General features: G+C 46.5%; 1 protein-coding gene and 1 long non-coding RNA gene across 2 annotated transcripts in view; one reads left to right on the plus strand and one right to left on the minus strand.

The window, feature by feature from the left end:
• Positions 1–1,453, minus strand: part of LOC135563850 (uncharacterized) — a 36,649-nt gene extending 35,196 nt beyond the window's left edge. Inside the window, exon 1 of the long non-coding RNA XR_010460608.1 lies at positions 1,371–1,453. This is a non-coding gene — a long non-coding RNA (uncharacterized LOC135563850). The remainder of the gene's footprint in view (positions 1–1,370) is intronic.
• LOC115128028 (solute carrier family 46 member 2) lies at positions 587–24,177 on the plus strand. Its single transcript, XM_065007674.1, has 6 exons — positions 587–1,187; positions 1,317–1,901; positions 2,192–2,363; positions 4,769–4,852; positions 21,470–21,626; positions 22,658–24,177. Exons 1-6 carry the CDS (start codon positions 945–947, stop codon positions 22,713–22,715), a joined length of 1,299 nt encoding a protein of 432 aa, XP_064863746.1. The 5' UTR covers positions 587–944; the 3' UTR covers positions 22,716–24,177.

The raw sequence follows: 24,177 nt of genomic DNA on the forward strand, positions 1-24,177 counted from the left end.
AATATCCCTGGTCATCCCTACTGCCTCTGATCTGGAGGACTCACTAAACAGAGAACATCCCTGGTCATCCCTACTGCCTCTGATCTGGAGGACTCACTAAACAGAGAACATCCCTGGTCATCCCTACTGCCTCTGATCTGGAGGACTCACTAAACAGAGAACATCCCTGGTCATCCCTACTGCCTCTGATCTGGAGGACTCACTAAACAGAGAACATCCCTGGTCATCCCTACTGCCACTGATCTGGAGGACTAACTAAACACAAATGCTACGTTTGTAAATGATGCCTGAGTGTTGGAGTGTGTCCCTGGCATCCATCAATAAATAAATCAAATACAAATGGGGCTGTGTTGTTTGCTTAATATAAGGAATATGAAAGTATTCAAACTTTTACTTTTGATACTTAAGGATATTTAAAACCAAATACTTTTACTCAAGTAGTATTTTACCGGGTGACTTTCACTTTTACTTCAGTAACTTTCTATTAAGGTATTTATACTTTTAATCAAGTCTGGTACTTTTTCCTCCACTAGTCATTATTCAAATGACAAAACATGTGATTTAATTATATTTTTTGTCAAAATGACCAAGACTAGACTATATCACAAAAACGAATGCCAAAATGAACACTGTGCAGTTAGGCTTGTTTTAACATTTGTTCTGAGCCAACTTCCCTAAGAAGCTTTCGTACCACTCCCAGTCCCACCCAGTCTTTTGTCATCATGTACGTACATAATCTACTCTGTGAGCTCATGGCTCCGTTTGAAACACGGAACTAGACATGAATGGGTATTGGATAGGGTATGTCGTGATCAGTAAAGCGCAAATGTCTACAGTCACCCAAGACATGGACAGGTGACAGTCCTTGGTTAGTTTAGGCGTTGGGAGTGTAATCTGTCCATTTATTTTTAAAGTCTGCCTGTCGGTTTCTATCGGGACTAATCATGTTGTCATTCGGGAAAATGCGTAAACGCATCGAGCCGGTGGTTTTATGTGCCCAAATAGCCAGCGCGTTTTTCGACACCGGTTTGCAGATGGTGGTCAAGGAGAGATGCGCCAACATGACCGACGCGCTCTCTCCCACCCCCACCGAAGACAGCCGGCAGAAAGCTATGTCCAACTTCTACATGATATATAATATGCTGGCTAAATTCGTACCGATCCTACCCGCTATTCTTTTAGCCAAGGTAATTCGATACATTGTTTCATTCCTGGATCGTTTTTTTTATATATATAGCCTATTGTCGTACTTAAATGGCAACTTTGTGTGTTTCATTAAATATGTCTAATACAATTCATTCATACATCCATCCAAGGTAGGTGACCTGGGGTACCGGAAGATCCCCATCGTGATCCCTCTGGTGGGTTACCTGGTCTCCAGAGTGGTCCTGCTCCTGGTCATAGTGATGGATCTCCCGATACAGGCTATGTTCGGCGGGGTGGTGGTCCACGGACTCAGCGGCGGGTTCTGCTCCTACTGGGCCGGGGTCATGGCCCTGGTGTCGCTCACCTCCACCGAGGAGGACCGCTCTCTCCACATGATGCATATCGAACTGGTCTACGGAGTAGCCGGTCTCATCGGTAGTCTAGCGTCCGGGCACCTCTTCCAGTTGTACAGTGTGGATTTTAAACAGGGGACTCTGTTAGTGAGCCTGAGTGTTTTCCTCTACTTTTTGTGTCTTATCTACACAACCTTCTTCTTTCTAATGCCAAGTTTCTCGACAAGCGCGCACGAGCGCAACGAGACCAATGGCTTCTTCACTGAGCGAAATTCCAGGAATATATTGAACATTCTGCTTCTCTTCGCGAGCGGTATTTTATATGACGTGGCCGTCGGAGGTGGGATGGAGATACTGGTGACCTTTGAAATGAAGGAGCCCCTGAACTGGAGTGCTACACAGGTAAGTTCAAATATATTTTATTTGGGGGTAAAACAAAATATATATATATATATATATATATATATATATATTACATGATTAGTCCTGATTAAATCAAACAAGATGTGCATTTTGTAGCCTGGTTTTACCGGTCTGTTTGTGCCATCATGCCCTGTCATGCCAAACATGTTTGACAAAGAGTTGTAATGACAAAACAAAGATCTAGGACAAAAACCTTATTTCAGAGTTGTGACTTGTGAGAATTAACTCTTGCAATATCGGGCTCTGGTTAAACCATAACACATCAACAGGTAGGTTACGGTAACGCCGCCGGGTTCGTGGTCTTCCTGACGAGCTTCCTGGGTGTCATGGTAATGTCCAGATGGGTGAGTGACGTCACCCTCATCATCATCGGCATGGTGTCCTTCGCTGCCGGCATCTACTTCATGGCCTTCGTCACGGCAACGTACATGTTCTATCTGGGTAAGATAATAATATGTTTTATTATTATTATATTATTATTACAGTTATTATCAGAGTGTAATTACATGTATTTACAGTAGCCAATTACATTTAGTACAGTAGCCAAGTACATTTAGTACAGTAGCCAAGTACATTTAGTACAGTAGCCAATTACATTTAGTACAGTAGCCAATTACATTTAGTACAGTAGCCAATTACATTTAGTACAGTAGCCAATTACATTTAGTACAGTAGCCAATTACATTTAGTACAGTAGCCAATTACATTTAGTACAGTAGCCAATTACATTTAGTACAGTAGCCAATTACATTTAGTACAGTAGCCAATTACATTTAGTACAGTAGCCAATTACATTTAGTACAGTAGCCAATTACATTTAGTACAGTAGCCAAGTACATTTAGTACAGTAGCCAATTACATTTAGTACAGTAGCCAAGTACATTTAGTACAGTAGCCAAGTACATTTAGTACAGTAGCCAAGTACATTTAGTACAGTAGCCAAGTACATTTAGTACAGTAGCCAATTACATTTAGTACAGTAGCCAATTACATTTAGTACAGTAGCCAAGTACATTTAGTACAGTAGCCAGGCAGACAGACAGACAGACAGACAGACAGACAGACAGACAGACAGACAGACAGACAGGCAGACAGGCAGGCAGTCAGACAGGCAGTCAGACAGGCAGACAGACAGGCAGGCAGGCAGGCAGGCAGGCAGACAGACACATACATCTCCGCCTGCAGTAACTCTGTCATTGAGTTGGAATGAGGAAGGAGACTGTTCCAGGCCAACACAATGTAGCATGGTGTGGGGGGACTTTACTGCAGCAGTGTGAAGATAAGACTTGTTTTTAAATAAACAAGGTGACGCTGTCTTTTTAAATATACTAAATCAGACATCCTCCTCTATGTTTCAGCTTCTCGTTTCTGACCGGGTTTACAGGTTGTGTAGATCAATGGTGTGGAGGGGGAGGGAGGGTAGTGTGTATGTGTGGAGGGGGAGGGGAGGTAGGGTTGTGTGTGTGTGTGTGGAGGGGGTAGGGTAGTGTGTGGAAGGGGGGGAGGGCAGTGTGTGTGTGAGAGAAGGGGAGGGTAGTGTGTGTGTGTGTGTGTGAAGGGGGAGGGCAGTGTGTGTGTGTGGAAGGGGAGGGTAGTGTGTGTGTGGAAGGGGGGAGGGTAGTGTGTGTGTGGAAGGGGGAGGGTAGTGTGTGTGTGTGTGTGTGTGTGTGTGTAAGGGGAGGGTAGTGTGTGTGTGGAGGGTGGAGGTAGGGTAGTGGTGTGTGTGGAGGGGGAGGTAGGGTAGTGTGTGTGTGTGGAGGGAGGTAGGGGGTGTGTGTGTGTGTGTGTGTGTGTGTGTGTGTGTGTGTGTGTGTGTGTGTGTGTGTGTGTGTGTGTGTGTGGGGTGGAAGGGGGAGGTAGGGTAGTGTGTGTGTGTGGAGGGGGAGGTAGGGTAGTGTGTGTGTGTGTGTGTGTGTGTGTGTGAGGGGGAGGTAGGGTAGTGTGTGTGTGTGTGTGTGTGTGTGTGTGTGTGTGTGTGTGTGTGTGTGTGTGTGTGTGTGTGTGTGTGTGTGTGTGTGTGTGTGTGGGAAGGGGGAGGTAGGGTAGTGTGTGTGTGTGTGTGGAGGGAGGTAGGGTAGTGTGTGTGTGTGTGTGTGTGTGTGTGGAAGTGGGAGGTAGGGTAGTGTGTGTGTGTGGAGGGGGAGGTAGGGTAGTGTGTGTGTGTGTGGAAGGGGGAGGTAGGGTAGTGTGTGTGTGTGTGTGTGTGGACAGGTAGTTACTGTAGGAGAGGTCGTTACTACAGGAGAGGTAGTTACTACAGGGAGAGGTAGTTACTACAGGGAGAGGTAGTTACTACAGGAGAGGTAGTTACTACAGGGAGAGGTAGTTACTACAGGGAGAGGTAGTTACTACAGGGAGAGGTAGTTACTACAGGGAGAGGTAGTTACTACAGGAGAGGTAGTTACTACAGGGAGAGGTAGTTACTACAGGGAGAGGTAGTTACTACAGGGAGAGGTAGTTACTACAGGGAGAGGTAGTTACTACAGGAGAGGTAGTTACTACAGGGAGAGGTAGTTACTACAGGGAGAGGTAGTTACTACAGGGAGAGGTAGTTACTACAGGGAGAGGTAGTTACTACAGGGAGAGGTAGTTACTACAGGGAGAGGTAGTTACTACAGGGAGAGGTAGTGGAAACACTAGAGTATAAGTGGTGCTCCCCTATCGACGGGTTTCAACAGAATTGTGGTTAGACTCACTTCTTTTTTACAAAATCACCCAGGAGGCTGAATAGACTAGGACACAATAGACCCTAAACATATTCTGCTGGAATGGTCACCTGATCTTGTCTGTAATTCTTCACCTGAATTGTTTTTGTATTCACACCCTTCCTCACATTTCTGTTTCAGCTCGAGCCCTGACCCTGTTCGCTCTGATTCCCATGCCAACCATCCGGGCTCTGCTGTCTAAACAAGTGAACGGCTCATCGTACGGTAAGTCCTACGGTTCATGTCTGTCTCTCAACCATAACCAGGATGTCTTGCTCCCAGGCAGACTAAATAACTTTTTGATTTGATTTGATTTGATAACGGCGGGCGTATGTGTCAAGCGTCTCAAAGTTAACGGTGCTGATTTAGGATCCGTTTTACCTTTTTAGATCACAATGAATATGATTACATGGATCTAGACCTGTTTGTGTTTACAATCCAGTCCTTGCCACTCCATTCATAATATGCCACACATATTTGGCAAATGACATAGAGGACAAGGAGGCGTCACTACAGACCCTGGTTCGATTCCAAGGTTGTATCACAACCGGCCGTGATTGGGAGTCCCATAGGTCGGCGTACATTTGGCCCAGCGTCGTCCGGGTTTGGCCCAGCGTCGTCGTCCGGGTTTGGCCCAGCGTCGTCGTCCGGGTTTGGCCCAGCGTCGTCGTCCGGGTTTGGCCCAGCGTCGTCGTCCGGGTTTGGCCCAGCGTCGTCGTCCGGGTTTGGCCCAGCGTCGTCGTCCGGGTTTGGCCCAGCGTCGTCGTCCGGGTTTGGCCCAGCGTCGTCGTCCGGGTTTGGCCCAGCGTCGTCGTCCGGGTTTGGCCCAGCGTCGTCCGGGTTTGGCCCAGCGTCGTCGTCCGGGTTTGGCCCAGCGTCGTCGTCCGGGTTTGGCCCAGCGTCGTCGTCCGGGTTTGGCCCAGCGTCGTCATCCGGGTTTGGCCCAGCGTCGTCCGGGTTTGTTCTTTAACTTTCCAAGTTAAATAAAGGTTCAATAAATAAACAAACAAAAGAGACCTGACCTTTCCATTGATCACATACTGTACGCACCGATGTGTCACTCACATCTGCTATGACACAACGCAGTTGGCTAACCACTGTTTATACTCACTTTCTGGAGCCTGCAACGTAGGGTGACGCAAGTCATGAATGACAACGCATTCCCTTGCAAAATACGGTGCAGCCAGTAGGGTGGATTAGTGTCACCAGTAGGGTAGATTAGTGTCACCAGTAGGGTAGATTAGTGTCACCAGTAGGGTAGATTAGTGTCATGTTAGGGAGAAACCAGTAGGGTAGATTAGTGTCACCAGTAGGGTAGATTAGTGTCATGTTAGGGAGAAACCAGTAGGGTAGATTAGTGTCATGTTAGGGAGAAACCAGTAGGGTAGATTAGTGTCACCAGTAGGGTAGATTAGTGTCACCAGTAGGGTAGATTAGTGTCATGTTAGGGAGAAACCAGTAGGGTAGATTAGTGTCACCAGTAGGGTAGATTAGTGTCACCAGTAGGGTAGATTAGTGTCATGTTAGGGAGAAACCAGTAGGGTAGATTAGTGTGACCAGTAGGGTAGATTAGTGTCATGTTAGGGAGAAACCAGTAGGGTAGATTAGTGTCATGTTAGGGAGAAACCAGTAGGGTAGATTAGTGTCATGTTAGGGTGAAGCCAGTAGGGTAGATTAGTGTCATGTTAGGGAGAAACCAGTAGGGTAGATTAGTGTCATGTTAGGGAGAAACCAGTAGGGTAGATTAGTGTCATGTTAGGGTGAAGCCAGTAGGGTAGATTAGTGTCACCAGTAGGGTAGATTAGTGTCATGTTAGGGAGAAACCAGTAGGGTAGATTAGTGTCACCAGTAGGGTATATTAGTGTCATGTTAGGGAGTAACCAGTAGGGTAGATTAGTGTCATGTTAGAGAGAAACCAGTAGGGTAGATTAGTGTCACCAGTATGGTAGATTAGTGTCATGTTAGGGAGAAACCAGTAGGGTAGATTAGTGTCATGTTAGGGAGAAACCAGTAGGGTAGATTAGTGTCACCAGTAGGGTAGATTAGTGTCATGTTAGGGAGAAACCAGTAGGGTAGATTAGTGTCACCAGTAGGGTAGATTAGTCTCATGTTAGAGAGAAACCAGTAGGGTAGATTAGTGTCATGTTAGGGAGAAACCAGTAGGGTAGATTAGTGTCATGTTAGGGAGAAACCAGTAGGGTAGATTAGTGTCACCAGTAGGGTAGATTAGTGTCATGTCAGGGTGAAACCAGTAGGGTAGATTAGTGTCATGTTAGGGAGAAACCAATAGGGTAGATTAGTGTCATGTTAGGGGGAAACCAGTAGGGTAGATTAGTGTCATGTTAGGGAGGAACCAGTAGGGTAGATTAGTGTCATGTTAGGGAGGAACCAGTAGGGTAGATTAGTGTCACCAGTAGGGTAGATTAGTGTCATGTTAGGGAGAAACCAGTAGGGTAGATTAGTGTCACCAGTAGGGTAGATTAGTGTCATGTTAGGGTGAAGCCAGTAGGGTAGATTAGTGTCATGTTAGGGTGAAGCCAGTAGGGTAGATTAGTGTCATGTTAGAGAGAAACCAGTAGGGTAGATTAGTGTCATGTTAGAGAGAAACCAGTAGGGTAGATTAGTGTCATGTTAGGGAGAAACCAGTAGGGTAGATTAGTGTCATGTTAGGGAGAAACCAGTAGGGTAGATTAGTGTCACCAGTAGGGTAGATTAGTGTCACCAGTAGGGTAGATTAGTGTCATGTTAGGGAGAAACCAGTAGGGTAGATTAGTGTCACCAGTAGGGTAGATTAGTGTCACCAGTAGGGTAGATTAGTGTCATGTTAGGGAGAAACCAGTAGGGTAGATTAGTGTCATGTTAGGGTGAAGCCAGTAGGGTAGATTAGTGTCATGTTAGAGAGAAACCAGTAGGGTAGATTAGTGTCATGTTAGAGAGAAACCAGTAGGGTAGATTAGTGTCATGTTAGGGTGAAGCCAGTAGGGTAGATTAGTGTCATGTTAGAGAGAAACCAGTAGGGTAGATTAGTGTCATGTTAGGGTGAAGCCAGTAGGGTAGATTAGTGTCACCAGTAGGGTAGATTAGTGTCATGTTAGGGAGAAACCAGTAGGGTAGATTAGTGTCATGTTAGGGTGAAGCCAGTAGGGTAGATTAGTGTCACCAGTAGGGTAGATTAGTGTCATGTTAGGGAGAAACCAGTAGGGTAGATTAGTGTCACCAGTAGGGTATATTAGTGTCATGTTAGGGAGAAACCAGTAGGGTAGATTAGTGTCATGTTAGAGAGAAACCAGTAGGGTAGATTAGTGTCACCAGTAGGGTAGATTAGTGTCATGTTAGGGAGAAACCAGTAGGGTAGATTAGTGTCATGTTAGAGAGAAACCAGTAGGGTAGATTAGTGTCACCAGTATGGTAGATTAGTGTCATGTTAGGGAGAAACCAGTAGGGTAGATTAGTGTCATGTTAGGGAGAAACCAGTAGGGTAGATTAGTGTCACCAGTAGGGTAGATTAGTGTCATGTTAGGGAGAAACCAGTAGGGTAGATTAGTGTCACCAGTAGGGTAGATTAGTCTCATGTTAGAGAGAAACCAGTAGGGTAGATTAGTGTCATGTTAGGGAGAAACCAGTAGGGTAGATTAGTGTCATGTTAGGGAGAAACCAGTAGGGTAGATTAGTGTCACCAGTAGGGTAGATTAGTGTCATGTCAGGGTGAAACCAGTAGGGTAGATTAGTGTCATGTTAGGGAGAAACCAATAGGGTAGATTAGTGTCATGTTAGGGGGAAACCAGTAGGGTAGATTAGTGTCACCAGTAGGGTAGATTAGTGTCATGTTAGGGAGGAACCAGTAGGGTAGATTAGTGTCACCAGTAGGGTAGATTAGTGTCACCATTAGGGTAGATTAGTGTCATGTTAGGGTGAAGCCAGTAGGGTAGATTAGTGTCATGTTAGGGTGAAGCCAGTAGGGTAGATTAGTGTCATGTTAGAGAGAAACCAGTAGGGTAGATTAGTGTCATGTTAGAGAGAAACCAGTAGGGTAGATTAGTGTCATGTTAGGGAGAAACCAGTAGGGTAGATTAGTGTCATGTTAGGGAGAAACCAGTAGGGTAGATTAGTGTCACCAGTAGTGTAGATTAGTGTCACCAGTAGGGTAGATTAGTGTCATGTTAGGGAGAAACCAGTAGGGTAGATTAGTGTCACCAGTAGGGTAGATTAGTGTCACCAGTAGGGTAGATTAGTGTCATGTTAGGGAGAAACCAGTAGGGTAGATTAGTGTCATGTTAGGGTGAAGCCAGTAGGGTAGATTATTGTCACCAGTAGGGTAGATTAGTGTCATGTTAGGGAGAAACCAGTAGGGTAGATTAGTGTCATGTTAGGGAGAAACCAGTAGGGTAGATTAGTGTCATGTTAGGGAGAAACCAGTAGGGTAGATTAGTGTCACCAGTAGGGTAGATTAGTGTCATGTTAGGGAGAAACCAGTAGGGTAGATTAGTGTCATGTTAGGGTGAAGCCAGTAGGGTAGATTAGTGTCATGTTAGAGAGAAACCAGTAGGGTAGATTAGTGTCATGTTAGGGAGAAACCAGTAGGGTAGATTAGTGTCATGTTAGGGTGAAGCCAGTAGGGTAGATTAGTGTCACCAGTAGGGTAGATTAGTGTCATGTTAGGGAGAAACCAGTAGGGTAGATTAGTGTCATGTTAGGGAGAAACCAGTAGGGTAGATTAGTGTCATGTTAGAGAGAAACCAGTAGGGTAGATTAGTGTCATGTTAGGGAGAAACCAGTAGGGTAGATTAGTGTCATGTTAGGGAGAAACCAGTAGGGTAGATTAGTGTCACCAGTAGGGTAGATTAGTGTCATGTTAGGGAGAAACCAGTAGGGTAGATTAGTGTCATGTTAGGGAGAAACCAGTAGGGTAGATTAGTGTCATGTTAGAGAGAAACCAGTAGGGTAGATTAGTGTCATGTTAGGGAGAAACCAGTAGGGTAGATTCGTGTCACCAGTAGGGTAGATTAGTGTCATGTTAGGGAGAAACTAGTAGGGTAGATTAGTGTCACCAGTAGGGTAGATTAGTCTCATGTTAGAGAGAAACCAGTAGGGTAGATTACTGTCATGTTAGGGAGAAACCAGTAGGGTAGATTAGTGTCATGTTAGGGAGAAACCAGTAGGGTAGATTAGTGTCACCAGTAGGGTAGATTAGTGTCATGTCAGGGTGAAACCAGTAGGGTAGATTAGTGTCATGTTAGGGAGAAACCAATAGGGTAGATTAGTGTCATGTTAGGGGGAAACCAGTAGGGTAGATTAGTGTCACCAGTAGGGTAGATTAGTGTCATGTTAGGGAGAAACCAGTAGGGTAGATTAGTGTCACCAGTAGGGTAGATTAGTGTCATGTTAGGGAGAAACCAGTAGGGTAGATTAGTGTCATGTTAGGGTGAAGCCAGTAGGGTAGATTAGTGTCATGTTAGGGTGAAGCCAGTAGGGTAGATTAGTGTCACCAGTAGGGTAGATTAGTGTCATGTTAGGGAGAAACCAGTAGGGTAGATTAGTGTCATGTTAGGGAGAAACCAGTAGGGTAGATTAGTGTCATGTTAGAGAGAAACCAGTAGGGTAGATTAGTGTCATGTTAGGGAGAAACCAGTAGGGTAGATTAGTGTCATGTTAGGGAGAAACCAGTAGGGTAGATTAGTGTCACCAGTAGGGTAGATTAGTGTCATGTTAGGGAGAAACCAGTAGGGTAGATTAGTGTCACCAGTAGGGTAGATTAGTCTCATGTTAGAGAGAAACCAGTAGGGTAGATTAGTGTCATGTTAGGGAGAAACCAGTAGGGTAGATTAGTGTCATGTTAGGGAGAAACCAGTAGGGTAGATTAGTGTCACCAGTAGGGTAGATTAGTGTCATGTCAGGGTGAAACGAGTAGGGTAGATTAGTGTCATGTTAGGGAGAAACCAATAGGGTAGATTAGTGTCATGTTAGGGGGAAACCAGTAGGGTAGATTAGTGTCACCAGTAGGGTAGATTAGTGTCATGTTAGGGAGAAACCAGTAGGGTAGATTAGTGTCATGTTAGGGAGAAACCAGTAGGGTAGATTAGTGTCATGTTAGGGAGAAACCAGTAGGGTAGATTAGTGTCACCAGTAGGGTAGATTAGTGTCATGTTAGGGAGAAACCAGTAGGGTAGATTAGTGTCACCAGTAGGGTAGATTAGTGTCATGTTAGGGAGAAACCAGTAGGGTAGATTAGTGTCACCAGTAGGGTAGATTAGTGTCATGTTAGGGTGAAGCCAGTAGGGTAGATTAGTGTCATGTTAGGGTGAAGCCAGTAGGGTAGATTAGTGTCATGTTAGAGAGAAACCAGTAGGGTAGATTAGTGTCATGTTAGAGAGAAACCAGTAGGGTAGATTAGTGTCATGTTAGGGAGAAACCAGTAGGGTAGATTAGTGTCATGTTAGGGAGAAACCAGTAGGGTAGATTAGTGTCACCAGTAGGGTAGATTAGTGTCACCAGTAGGGTAGATTAGTGTCACCAGTAGGGTAGATTAGTGTCATGTTAGGGAGAAACCAGTAGGGTAGATTAGTGTCACCAGTAGGGTAGATTAGTGTCACCAGTAGGGTAGATTAGTGTCATGTTAGGGAGAAACCAGTAGGGTAGATTAGTGTCATGTTAGGGTGAAGCCAGTAGGGTAGATTAGTGTCATGTTAAAGAGAAACCAGTAGGGTAGATTAGTGTCATGTTAGAGATAAACCAGTAGGGTAGATTAGTGTCATGTTAGGGAAAAACCAGTAGGGTAGATTAGTGTCACCAGTAGGGTGGATTAGTGTCACCAGTAGGGTAGATTAGTGTCATGTCAGGGTGAAACCAGTAGGGTAGATTAGTGTCATGTTAGGGAGAAACCAGTAGGGTAGATTAGTGTCATGTTAGGGTGAAGCCAGTAGGGTAGATTAGTGTCACCAGTAGGGTAGATTAGTGTCACCAGTAGGGTAGATTAGTGTCATGTTAGGGAGAAACCAGTAGGGTAGATTAGTGTCACCAGTAGGGTAGATTAGTGTCATGTTAGGGAGAAACCAGTAGGGTAGATTAGTGTCATGTTAGGGTGAAACCAGTAGGGTAGATTAGTGTCATCAGTAGGGTAGATTAGTGTCACCAGTAGGGTAGATTAGTGTCATGTTAGGGAGAAACCAGTAGGGTAGATTAGTGTCACCAGTAGGGTAGATTAGTGTCATGTTAGGGAGAAACCAGTAGGGTAGATTAGTGTCATGTTAGGGTGAAACCAGTAGGGTAGATTATTGTCACCAGTAGGGTAGATTAGTGTCACCAGTAGGGTAGATTAGTCTCATGTTAGGGAGAAACCAGTAGGGTAGATTAGTGTCATGTTAGGGTGAAGCCAGTAGGGTAGATTACTGTCACCAGTAGGGTAGATTAGTGTCATGTTAGGGAGAAACCAGTAGGGTAGATTAGTGTCACCAGTAGGGTAGATTAGTGTCATGTTAGGGTGAAGCCAGTAGGGTTGATTAATGTCATGGTAGGGTGAAACCAGTAGGGTAGATTAGTGTCATGTTAGGGAGAAACCAGTAGGGTAGATTAGTGTCATGTTAGGGTGAAGCCAGTAGGGTAGATTAGTGTCATGTTAGAGAGAAACCAGTAGGGTAGATTAGTGTCATGTTAGGGAGAAACCAGTAGGGTAGATTAGTGTCATGTTAGGGAGAAACCAGTAGGGTAGATTAGTGTCATGTTAGAGAGAAACCAGTAGGGTAGATTAGTGTCATGTTAGGGAGAAACCAGTAGGGTAGATTAGTGTCATGTTAGGGAGAAACCAGTAGGGTAGATTAGTGTCATGTTAGGGAGAAACCAGTAGGGTAGATTAGTGTCATGTTAGGGAGAAACCAGTAGGGTAGATTAGTGTCACCAGTAGGGTAGATTAGTGTCATGTTAGGGAGAAACCAGTAGGGTAGATTAGTGTCACCAGTAGGGTAGATTAGTCTCATGTTAGAGAGAAACCAGTAGGGTAGATTAGTGTCATGTTAGGGAGAAACCAGTAGGGTAGATTAGTGTCATGTTAGGGAGAAACCAGTAGGGTAGATTAGTGTCACCAGTAGGGTAGATTAGTGTCATGTCAGGGTGAAACGAGTAGGGTAGATTAGTGTCATGTTAGGGAGAAACCAGTAGGGTAGATTAGTGTCACCAGTAGGGTAGATTAGTGTCATGTTAGGGAGAAACCAGTAGGGTAGATTAGTGTCATGTTAGGGAGAAACCAGTAGGGTAGATTAGTGTCATGTTAGGGAGAAACCAGTAGGGTAGATTAGTGTCACCAGTAGGGTAGATTAGTGTCATGTTAGGGAGAAACCAGTAGGGTAGATTAGTGTCACCAGTAGGGTAGATTAGTGTCATGTTAGGGAGAAACCAGTAGGGTAGATTAGTGTCACCAGTAGGGTAGATTAGTGTCACCAGTAGGGTAGATTAGTGTCATGTTAGGGTGAAGCCAGTAGGGTAGATTAGTGTCATGTTAGGGTGAAGCCAGTAGGGTAGATTAGTGTCATGTTAGAGAGAAACCAGTAGGGTAGATTAGTGTCATGTTAGAGAGAAACCAGTAGGGTAGATTAGTGTCATGTTAGGGAGAAACCAGTAGGGTAGATTAGTGTCATGTTAGGGAGAAACCAGTAGGGTAGATTAGTGTCACCAGTAGGGTAGATTAGTGTCACCAGTAGGGTAGATTAGTGTCATGTTAGGGAGAAACCAGTAGGGTAGATTAGTGTCACCAGTAGGGTAGATTAGTGTCACCAGTAGGGTAGATTAGTGTCATGTTAGGGAGAAACCAGTAGGGTAGATTAGTGTCATGTTAGGGTGAAGCCAGTAGGGTAGATTAGTGTCATGTTAAAGAGAAACCAGTAGGGTAGATTAGTGTCATGTTAGAGAGAAACCAGTAGGGTAGATTAGTGTCATGTTAGGAGAAACCAGTAGGGTAGATTAGTGTCACCAGTAGGGTAGATTAGTGTCACCAGTAGGGTAGATTAGTGTCATGTTAGGGAGAAACCAGTAGGGTAGATTAGTGTCATGTTAGGGTGAAGCCAGTAGGGTAGATTAGTGTCATGTTAAAGAGAAACCAGTAGGGTAGATTAGTGTCATGTTAGGGAGAAACCAGTAGGGTAGATTAGTGTCATGTTAGGGTGAAGCCAGTAGGGTAGATTAGTGTCATGTTAAAGAGAAACCAGTAGGGTAGATTAGTGTCATGTTAGAGAGAAACCAGTAGGGTAGATTAGTGTCATGTTAGGGAGAAACCAGTAGGGTAGATTAGTGTCACCAGTAGGGTAGATTAGTGTCACCAGTAGGGTAGATTAGTGTCATGTTAGGGAGAAACCAGTAGGGTAGATTAGTGTCATGTTAGGGTGAAGCCAGTAGGGTAGATTAGTGTCATGTTAAAGAGAAACCAGTAGGGTAGATTAGTGTCATGTTAGAGAGAAACCAGTAGGGTAGATTAGTGTCATGTTAGGGAGAAACCAGTAGGGTAGATTAGTGTCACCAGTAGGGTGGATTAGTGTCACCAGTAGGGTAGATTAGTGTCATGTCAGGGTGAAACCAGTAGGGTAGATTAGTGTCATGTTAGGGTGAAACCAGTAGGGTAGATTAGTGTCACCAGTAGGGTAGATTAGTGTCACCAGTAGGGTAGATTAGTGTCATGTTAGGGAGAAACCAGTAGGGTAGATTAGTGTCACCAGTAGGGTAGATTAGTGTCATGTTAGGGAGAAACCAGTAGGGTAGATTAGTGTCATGTTAGGGTGAAACCAGTAGGGTAGATTATTGTCACCAGTAGGGTAGATTAGTGTCACCAGTAGGGTAGATTAGTCTCATGTTAGGGAGAAACCAGTAGGGTAGATTAGTGTCATGTTAGGGTGAAGCCAGTAGGGTAGATTAGTGTCACCAGTAGGGTAGATTAGTGTCATGTTAGGGAGAAACCAGTAGGGTAGATTAGTGTCACCAGTAGGGTAGATTAGTGTCATGTTAGGGTGAAGCCAGTAGGGTTGATTAATGTCATGGTAGGGTGAATCCAGTAGGGTAGATTAGTGTCACCAGTAGGGTAGATTAGTGTCACCAGTAGGGTAGATTAGTGTCATGTTAGGGAGAAACCAGTAGGGTAGATTAGTGTCACCAGTAGGGTAGATTAGTGGGTAGATTAGTGTCACCAGTAGGGTAGATTAGTGTCACCAGTAGGGTAGATTAGGGTACATGTCGGACCACTACGTATACCACACTACATTTTAGTTCTGGTTTAACTGAGATTAGGTCCCAATATAGTCCAATACTAAGCCTTTCATATCTGTAGGGGTTAAGGTGCCATTTGGGGCCCTGTTTTCTGACGAGGGGAATAACAATGTCGTTAGTATGTGGTTGAACCAGAACAGGCCGGTGATCCTCTTCCCTGTTCTGCTATTACGAGGTTAAAAAGGGGAAGATACAACTGGCAACCCGTCAAGCTATTGAACACCACCGGCATGAAGAGACTTTCCTTCTGACGCCATCTTTAGCCAGGCGTCCTCAACTGACCTTACATTTAACATTTACATTTAAGTCATTTAGCAGACGCTCTTATCCAGAGCGACTTACAAATTGGTGCATTCACCTTATGACATCCAGTGGAACAGTAGTGCATCTAAATCTTTTAAGGGGGGGGGTGAGAGGGATTACTTTATCCTATCCTAGGTATTCCTTAAAGAGGTGGGGTTTCAGGTGTCTCCGGAAGGTGGTGATTGACTCCGCTGTCCTGGCGTCGTGAGGGAGTTTGTTCCACCATTGGGGGGCCAGAGCAGCGAACAGTTTTGACTGGGCTGCGCGGGAACTGTACTTCCTCAGTGGTAGGGAGGCGAGCAGGCCAGAGGTGGATGAACGCAGTGCCCTTGTTTGGGTGTAGGGCCTGTTCAGAGCCTGGAGGTACTGAGGTGCCGTTCCCCTCACAGCTCCGTAGGCAAGCACCATGGTCTTGTAGCGGATGCGAGCTTCAACTGGAAGCCAGTGGACAGAGCGGAGGAGCGGGGTGACGTGAGAGAACTTGGGAAGGTTGAACACCAGACGGGCTGCGGCGTTCTGGATGAGTTGTAGGGGTTTAATGGCACAGGCAGGGAGCCCAGCCAACAGCGAGTTGCAGTAATCCAGACGGGAGATGACAAGTGCCTGGATTAGGACCTGCGCCGCTTCCTGTGTGAGGCAGGGTCGTACTCTGCGGATGTTGTAGAGCATGAACCTACAAGAACGGGCCACCGCCTTGATGTTAGTTGAGAACGACAGGGTGTTGTCCAGGATCACGCCAAGGTTCTTAGCGCTCTGGGAGGAGGACACAATGGAGTTGTCAACCGTGATGGCGAGATCAGGGAACGGGCAGTCCTTCCCCGGGAGGAAGAGCAGCTCCGTCTTGCCGAGGTTCAGCTTGAGGTGGTGATCCGTCATCCACACTGATATGTCTGCCAGACATGCAGAGATGCGATTCGCCACCTGGTCATCAGAAGGGGGAAAGGAGAAGATTAATTGTGTGTCGTCTGCATAGCAATGATAGGAGAGACCATGTGAGGTTATGACAGAGCCAAGTGACTTGGTGTATAGCGAGAATAGGAGAGGGCCTAGAACAGAGCCCTGGGGGACACCAGTGGTGAGAGCACGTGGTGTGGAGACGGATTCTCGCCACGCCACCTGGTAGGAGCGACCTGTCAGGTAGGACGCAATCCAAGCGTGGGCCGCGCCGGAGATGCCCAACTCGGAGAGGGTGGAGAGGAGGATCTGATGGTTCACAGTATCGAAGGCAGCCGATAGGTCTAGAAGGATGAGAGCAGAGGAGAGAGAGTTAGCTTTAGCAGTGCGGAGCGCCTCCGTGATACAGAGAAGAGCAGTCTCAGTTGAATGACTAGTCTTGAAACCTGACTGATTTGGATCAAGAAGGTCATTCTGAGAGAGATAGCGGGAGAGCTGGCCAAGGACGGCACGTTCAAGAGTTTTGGAGAGAAAAGAAAGAAGGGATACTGGTCTGTAGTTGTTGACATCGGAGGGATCGAGTGTAAGTTTTTTCAGAAGGGGTGCAGCTCTCGCTCTCTTGAAGACGGAAGGGACGTAGCCAGCGGTCAGGTATGAGTTGATGAGCGAGGTGAGGTAAGGGAGAAGGTCTCCGGAAATGGTCTGGAGAAGAGAGGAGGGGATAGGGTCAAGCGGGCAGGTTGTTGGGCGGCCGGCCGTCACAAGACGCGAGATTTCATCTGGAGAGAGAGGGGAGAAAGAGGTCAGAGCACAGGGTAGGGCAGTGTGAGCAGAACCAGCGGTGTCGTTTGACTTAGCAAACGAGGATCGGATGTCGTCGACCTTCTTTTCAAAATGGTTGACGAAGTCATCTGCAGAGAGGGAGGAGGGGGGAAGGGGGAGGAGGATTCAGGAGGGAGGAGAAGGTGGCAAAGAGCTTCCTAGGGTTAGAGGCAGATGCTTGGAATTTAGAGTGGTAGAAAGTGGCTTTAGCAGCAGAGAGAGAAGAGGAAAATGTAGAGAGGAGGGAGTGAAAGGATGCCAGGTCCGCAGGGAGGCGAGTTTTCCTCCATTTCCGCTCGGCTGCCCGGAGCCCTGTTCTGTGAGCTCGCAATGAGTCGTCGAGCCACGGAGCGGGAGGGGAGGACCGAGCCGGCCTGGAGGATAGGGGACATAGAGAGTCAAAGGATGCAGAAAGGGAGGAGAGGAGGGTTGAGGAGGCAGAATCAGGAGATAGGTTGGAGAAGGTTTGAGCAGAGGGAAGAGATGATAGGATGGAAGAGGAGAGAGAAGCGGGGGAGAGAGAGCGAAGGTTGGGACGGCGCGATACCATCCGAGTAGGGGCAGTGTGGGAAGTGTTGGATGAGAGCGAGAGGGAAAAGGATACAAGGTAGTGGTCGGAGACTTGGAGGGAGTTGCAATGAGGTTAGTGGAAGAACAGCATCTAGTAAAGATGAGGTCGAGCGTATTTCCTGCCTTGTGAGTAGGGGGAAGGTGAGAGGGTGAGGTCAAAAGAGGAGAGGAAAGAAGGAGGCAGAGAGGAATGAGTCAAAGGTAGACGTGGGGAGGTTAAAGTCGCCCAGAACTGTGAGAGGAGAGCCGTCCTCAGGAAAGGAGCTTATTAAGGCATCAAGCTCATTGATGAACTCTCCGAGGGAACCTGGAGGGCGATACATGATAAGGATGTTAAGCTTGAAAGGGCTGGTAACTGTGACAGCATGGAATTCAAAGGAGGCGATAGACAGATGGGTAAGGGGAGAAAGAGAGAATGACCACTTGGGAGAGATGAGGATCCCGGTGCCACCACCCCGCTGACCAGAAGCTCGGGTGTGCGAGAACACGTGGGCAGACGAAGAGAGAGCAGTAGGAGTAGCAGTGTTGTCTGTGGTGATCCATGTTTCCGTCAGTGCCAAGAAGTCGAGGGACTGGAGGGAGGCATAGGCTGAGATGAACTCTGCCTTGTTGGCCGCAGATCGGCAGTTCCAGAGGCTACCGGAGACCTGGAACTCCACGTGGTCGTGCGCGCTGGGACCACCAGATTAGGTGGCCGCGCCACGCGGTGTGGAGCGTTTGTATGGTCTGTGCAGAGAGGAGAGAACAGGGATAGACAGACACATAGTTGACAGGCTACACAAGAGGCTACGCTAATGCAAAGGAGATTGGAATGACAAGTGGATTACACGTCTCGAGTGTTCAGAAAGTTAAGCTTACGTAGCAAGAATCTTATTGACTAAAATGATTAAAATGATACAGTACTGCTGAAGTAGGCTAGCTGGCAGAGGCTGCGTTGTTGACTATGTAGGCTAGCTGGCAGTGGCTGCGTTGTTGACACTACACTAATCAAGTCGTTCCGTTGAGTGTAATAGTTTCTACTGTGCTGCTATTCGGGGCTAGCTGGCTAGCTAGCAGTGTTGATTACGTTACGTTGCGTTAAAAGAACGACAATAGCTGGCTAGCTAACCTAGGAAATCGCTCTAGACTACACAATTATCTTTGATACAAAGACGGCTATGTAGCTAGCTACGATCAAACAAATCAAGCCGTTGTACTGTAATGAAATGAAATGAAAATGTGATACTACCTGTGGAGCGAAGCGAAATGCGACCGGATTGTTGAGTGCGGAAGTTCTGTTCGGTAGACGTTGGCTAGCTGTTGGCTAGCTAGCAGTGTCTCCTACGTTAAGGACGACAAATAGCTGGCTAGCTAACCTCGGTAAATTAAGATAATCACTCTAAGACTACACACTCTAAACTACACAATTATCTTGGATACGAAGACAGCAAAGACAACTATGTAGCTAGCTAACACTACACTAATCAAGTCGTTCAGTTGAGTGTAATAGTTGTGCTGCTAATCGGTAGACGGTGGACGTTAGCTAGCTGGCTAGCTGCAGGGCAGATAGCAGTGTAGACTGCGTTAGGACGACGAAATACGATAATTACGCAATTATCTATGATACAAAGACGGCTATGTAGCTAGCTAAGAAGAAATTGCTAAGATTAGACAAATCAAACCGTTGTACTATAATGAAATGTAATGAAATGTAATACTACCTGCGGACCGAGTGCAGATGCGACCGCTCGCTCCAACCCGGAAGTTACCCTAGCTTGTTCATCCAGTTTGGGTCGAATTATAACACACCATCCCAAATGGAACCCTATTCCCTATGTAGTGCACTACTTTAGACCAGAGCCCTATGGAACCCTATTCCCTATATAGTACACTACTTTAGACCAGAGCCCTCTGGAACCCTATTCCCTATATAGTGCACTACTTTAGACCAGAGCCCTATGGAACCCTATTCCCTATATATAGTGCACTACTTTAGACCAGAGTCCTATGGTACCCTATTCCCTATATAGTGCACTACTTTAGACCAGAACCCTATTCCCTATATAGTGCACTACTTTAGACCAGAGCCCTCTGGAACCCTATTCCCTATATAGTGCACTACTTTAGACCAGAGCCCTATAGAACCCTATTCCCTATATAGTACACTACTTTAGACCAGAGCCCTCTGGAACCCTATTCCCTATATAGTACACTACTTTAGACCAGAGCCCTATAGAACCCTATTCCCTATATAGTACACTACTTTAGACCAGAGCCCTCTGGAACCCTATTCCCTATATAGTACACTACTTTAGACCAGAGCCCTATAGAACCCTATTCCCTATATATAGTGCACTACTTTAGACCAGAACCCTATTCCCTATATAGTGCACTACTTTAGACCAGAGCCCTATAGAACCCTATTCCCTATATATAGTGCACTACTTTAGACCAGAACCCTATTCCCTATATAGTGCTCTACTTTAGACCAGAGCCCTATGGAACCCTATTCCCTATATAGTGCACTACTTTAGACCAGAGCCCTATGGAACCCTATTCCCTATATAGTGCACTACTTTAGACCAGAGCCCTATGGAACCCTATTCCCTATATATAGTGCACTACTTTAGACCAGAACCCTATTCCCTATATAGTGCACTACTTTAGACCAGAGCCCTCTGGAACCCTATTCCCTATATAGTACACTACTTTAGACCAGAGCCCTATGGAACCCTATTCCCTATATAGTGCACTACTTTAGACCAGAACCCTATTCCCTATATAGTGCACTACTTTAGACCAGAGCCCTATGGAACCCTATTCCCTATATAGTGCACTATTTTAGACCAGAGTGTGTGATAGTGCCAACAAATTTCACACAGTCAGGGCATGTCTAGGAGAAGTATTTTTGGTGGGCAGACTACACATTAGGTTGGAGTGGGCAGACTACACATTAGGTTGGAGTGGGCAGACTACACATTAGGTTGGAGTGGGCAGACTACACATTAGGTTAGCAGACTACACATTAAATTAGCAGACTACACATTAGGTTTGCAGACTACACATTAGGTTAGCAGACTACACATTAGGTTAGCAGACTACACATTAGGTTGGAGTGGGCAGACTACACATTAGGTTAGCAGACTACACATTAGGTTAGAGCAGGCAGACTACACATTAGGTTAGAGCAGGCAGACTACACATTAGGTTAGCAGACTACACATTACGTTAGAGCAGGCAGACTACACATTAGGTTAGCAGACTACACATTAGGTTGGAGTGGGCAGACTACACATTAGGTTAGCAGACTACACATTAAATTAGCAGACTACACATTAGGTTTGCAGACTACACATTAGGTTAGCAGACTACACATTAGGTTAGCAGACTACACATTAGGTTAGCAGACTACACATTAGGTCAGCAGACTACACATTAAATTAGCAGACTACACATTAGGTTAGAGCAGGCAGACTACACATTCGGTCAGCAGACTACACATTAAATTAGCAGACTACACATTAGGTTAGAGCAGGCAGACTACACATTCGGTCAGCAGACTACACATTAAATTAGCAGACTACACATTAGGTTAGAGCAGGCAGACTACACATTCGGTCAGCAGACTACACATTCGGTCAGCAGACTACACATTAAATTAGCAGACTACACATTAGGTTAGAGCAGGCAGACTACACATTAGGTCAGCAGACTACACATTAGGTCAGCAGACTACACATTAGGTTAACAGACGCTAGACGTGACGCTTGGCTTTCAGGCCAAAGACTTCAATCTTGGTTTCATCTGAGCCTCTAATTGCGGCAAAGTTGGTTCCTGTCTTGGTCACGTTCGTGCTGTTGAACCCCCCCCTGCAAAACAAAATAGTTTGATAATAGCGCCCCCCACTAGCCAGGCGACTGCTGCACGGTGCAGCCGGCAAAACGCAGAAGACCTTAGATCACACGAAGGCAACAGCCAAACTATTTGTATCCCATAATGCAACACATTTTGAAAGGCATTTGTGCTTCACAGGGATCACCCTCATCTCACTGCAGCTGTCCTTTAAGATCGCCAGCCTGGCCTACACTCCCATCTACACCAAGGTGTACCAGGCTACGCTGGACTGGTTCCCCGGGTTCGTCTTCACCCTGTCCAGCATTATCACCGTCCTGGCCACCATACCTGTCAGGTACGTTATGACATCATCAGTCCTGGCCACCATACATGTCAGGTACGATATGACATCATCAGTCCTGGCCACCATACCTGTCAGGTACGATATGACATCATCAGTCCTGGCCACCATACCAGTCAGGTACGATATGACATCATCAGTCCTGGCCCCCATACCTGTCAGGTAAGATGTGACATCATCAGTCCTAGCCACCGTTTTTTTACCCTGAGTTTCCACTTGCCTTGAACTCACTGAAGTGGGAGAGTTCCCAGTTCCCAGCTGTTTTGAACACGGCACCAGTACGGGGTTACAAAGAACATTTCCAATACTTGTTACACGGTACAGGAATAATGACAGAAATAAGGACCCTGTCATGTAAGATGTGACATCATCAGTCCTAGCCCCCATACCTGTCAGGTAAGATGTGATAATAATGACAGAAATAAGGACCCTGTCAGGTAAGATGTGACATCATCAGTCCTAGCCACCATACCTGTCAGGTAAGATGTGATAATAATGACAGAAATAAGGACCCTGTCAGGTAAGATGTGACATCATCAGTCCTGGCCACCATACCTGTCAGGTAAGATGTGACATCATCAGTCCTGGCCACCATACCTGTCAGGTAAGATGTGATAATAATGACAGAAATAAGGACCCTGTCAGGTAAGATGTGACATCATCAGTCCTGGCCACCATACCTGTCAGGTAAGATGTGATAATAATGACAGAAATAAGGACCCTGTCATGTAAGATGTGACATCATCAGTCCTAGCCACCATACCTGTCAGGTAAGATGTGATAATAATGACAGAAATAAGGACCCTGTCAGGTAAGATGTGATAATAATGACAGAAATAAGGACCCTGTCATGTAAGATGTGACATCATCAGTCCTAGCCCCCATACCTGTCAGGTAAGATGTGATAATAATGACAGAAATAAGGACCCTGTCAGGTAAGATGTGATAATAATGACAGAAATAAGGACCCTGTCATGTAAAGCGTCACCACATTTCCTTTGTACCAATGTTTCTCTCTCCTCCAGCACGGTGGGCTGCAGATCTGGCCGGGCTGACGGTTACGAGAGGATCCTGGGGAACTGACGGCGGCGACGACGTGATTGTGACGGCTATGAGATTGAGCCACGTTAATGTCCTTGGTACCGCCATCACAGGCCCTCCTCGCCGTCTCTGTGACACTGGAGCCGACGTCAGCAGCACTTAGCATGAATGCAATCGCTGCAAAAAACGCGTCTCTTGAATGAATCCCAGGCCTGAGCCCAATCAACATGTCCAACAGGGCTGATACAAGGGCTGATACAGGGCTGATACAGGGGCTGATACAGGGGCTGATACAGGGCTGATACAGGGCTGATACAGGGGCTGATACAGGGCTGATACAGGGCTGATACAGGGGCTGATACAGGGCTGATACAGGGGCTGATACAGGGCGGATACAGGGGCTGATACAGGGCTGATACAGGGCGGATACAGGGGCTGATACAGGGGCTGATACAGGGCTGATACAGGGCTGATACAGGGCTGATACAGGGCTGATACAGGGGCTGATACAGGGGCTGATACAGGGCGGATACAGGGCGGATACAGGGCTGATACAGGGGCTGATACAGGGCTGATACAGGGCTGATACAGGGCTGATACAGGGCGGATACAGGGCTGATACAGGGCTGATACAGGGCTGATACAGGGCGGATACAGGGGCTGATACAGGGGCTGATACAGGGCTGATACAGGGCTGATACAGGGGCTGATACAGGGGCTGATACAGGGCTGATACAGGGCTGATACAGGGCTGATACAGGGCTGATAAAGGGCGGATACAGGGGCTGATACAGGGCTGATACAGGGCTGATACAGGGCTGATACAGGGGCTGATACAGGGCTGATACAGGGCTGATACAGGGCGGATACAGGGCTGATACAGGGCGGATACAGGGGCTGATACAGGGCTGATACAGGGCTGATACAGGGCTGATACAGGGCTGATACAGGGGCTGATACAGGGCTGATACAGGGGCTGATACAGGGCTGATACAGGGGCTGATACAGGGGCTGATACAGGGCTGATACAGGGCTGATACAGGGGCTGATACAGGGCTGATACAGGGGCTGATACAGGGCTGATACAGGGGCTGATACAGGGGCTGATACAGGGCTGATACAGGGCTGATACAGGGCTGATACAGGGCGGATACAGGGGCTGATACAGGGCTGATACAGGGGCTGATACAGGGCTGATACAGGGCTGATACAGGGCGGATACAGGGCGGATACAGGGGCTGATACAGGGCGGATACAGGGGCTGATACAGGGCTCTATTGAAAACACTGACATTCTCTAGAGCCCTCACATTCTGGACCTCCAAGCCAGTTCGATGTTCCCGTCACTGTGAAAGAACTGCGGTGAAACAGAGCTGAATTAACTTGAAATACTTTACTGTCACTTTTTAATACATTCTCTTTTTTGCATTTGAACTATTGTGTTCTTTATTGTGTATCAAAAGCATTTGAGTGAACAGATTAAATGCTTTTCTTTATTGGTCCAA

The sequence above is a fragment of the Oncorhynchus nerka genome, linkage group LG22 (genome assembly GCF_034236695.1).
Source record: "Oncorhynchus nerka isolate Pitt River linkage group LG22, Oner_Uvic_2.0, whole genome shotgun sequence".
Classification (NCBI taxonomy): Eukaryota; Metazoa; Chordata; class Actinopteri; order Salmoniformes; family Salmonidae; genus Oncorhynchus; species Oncorhynchus nerka.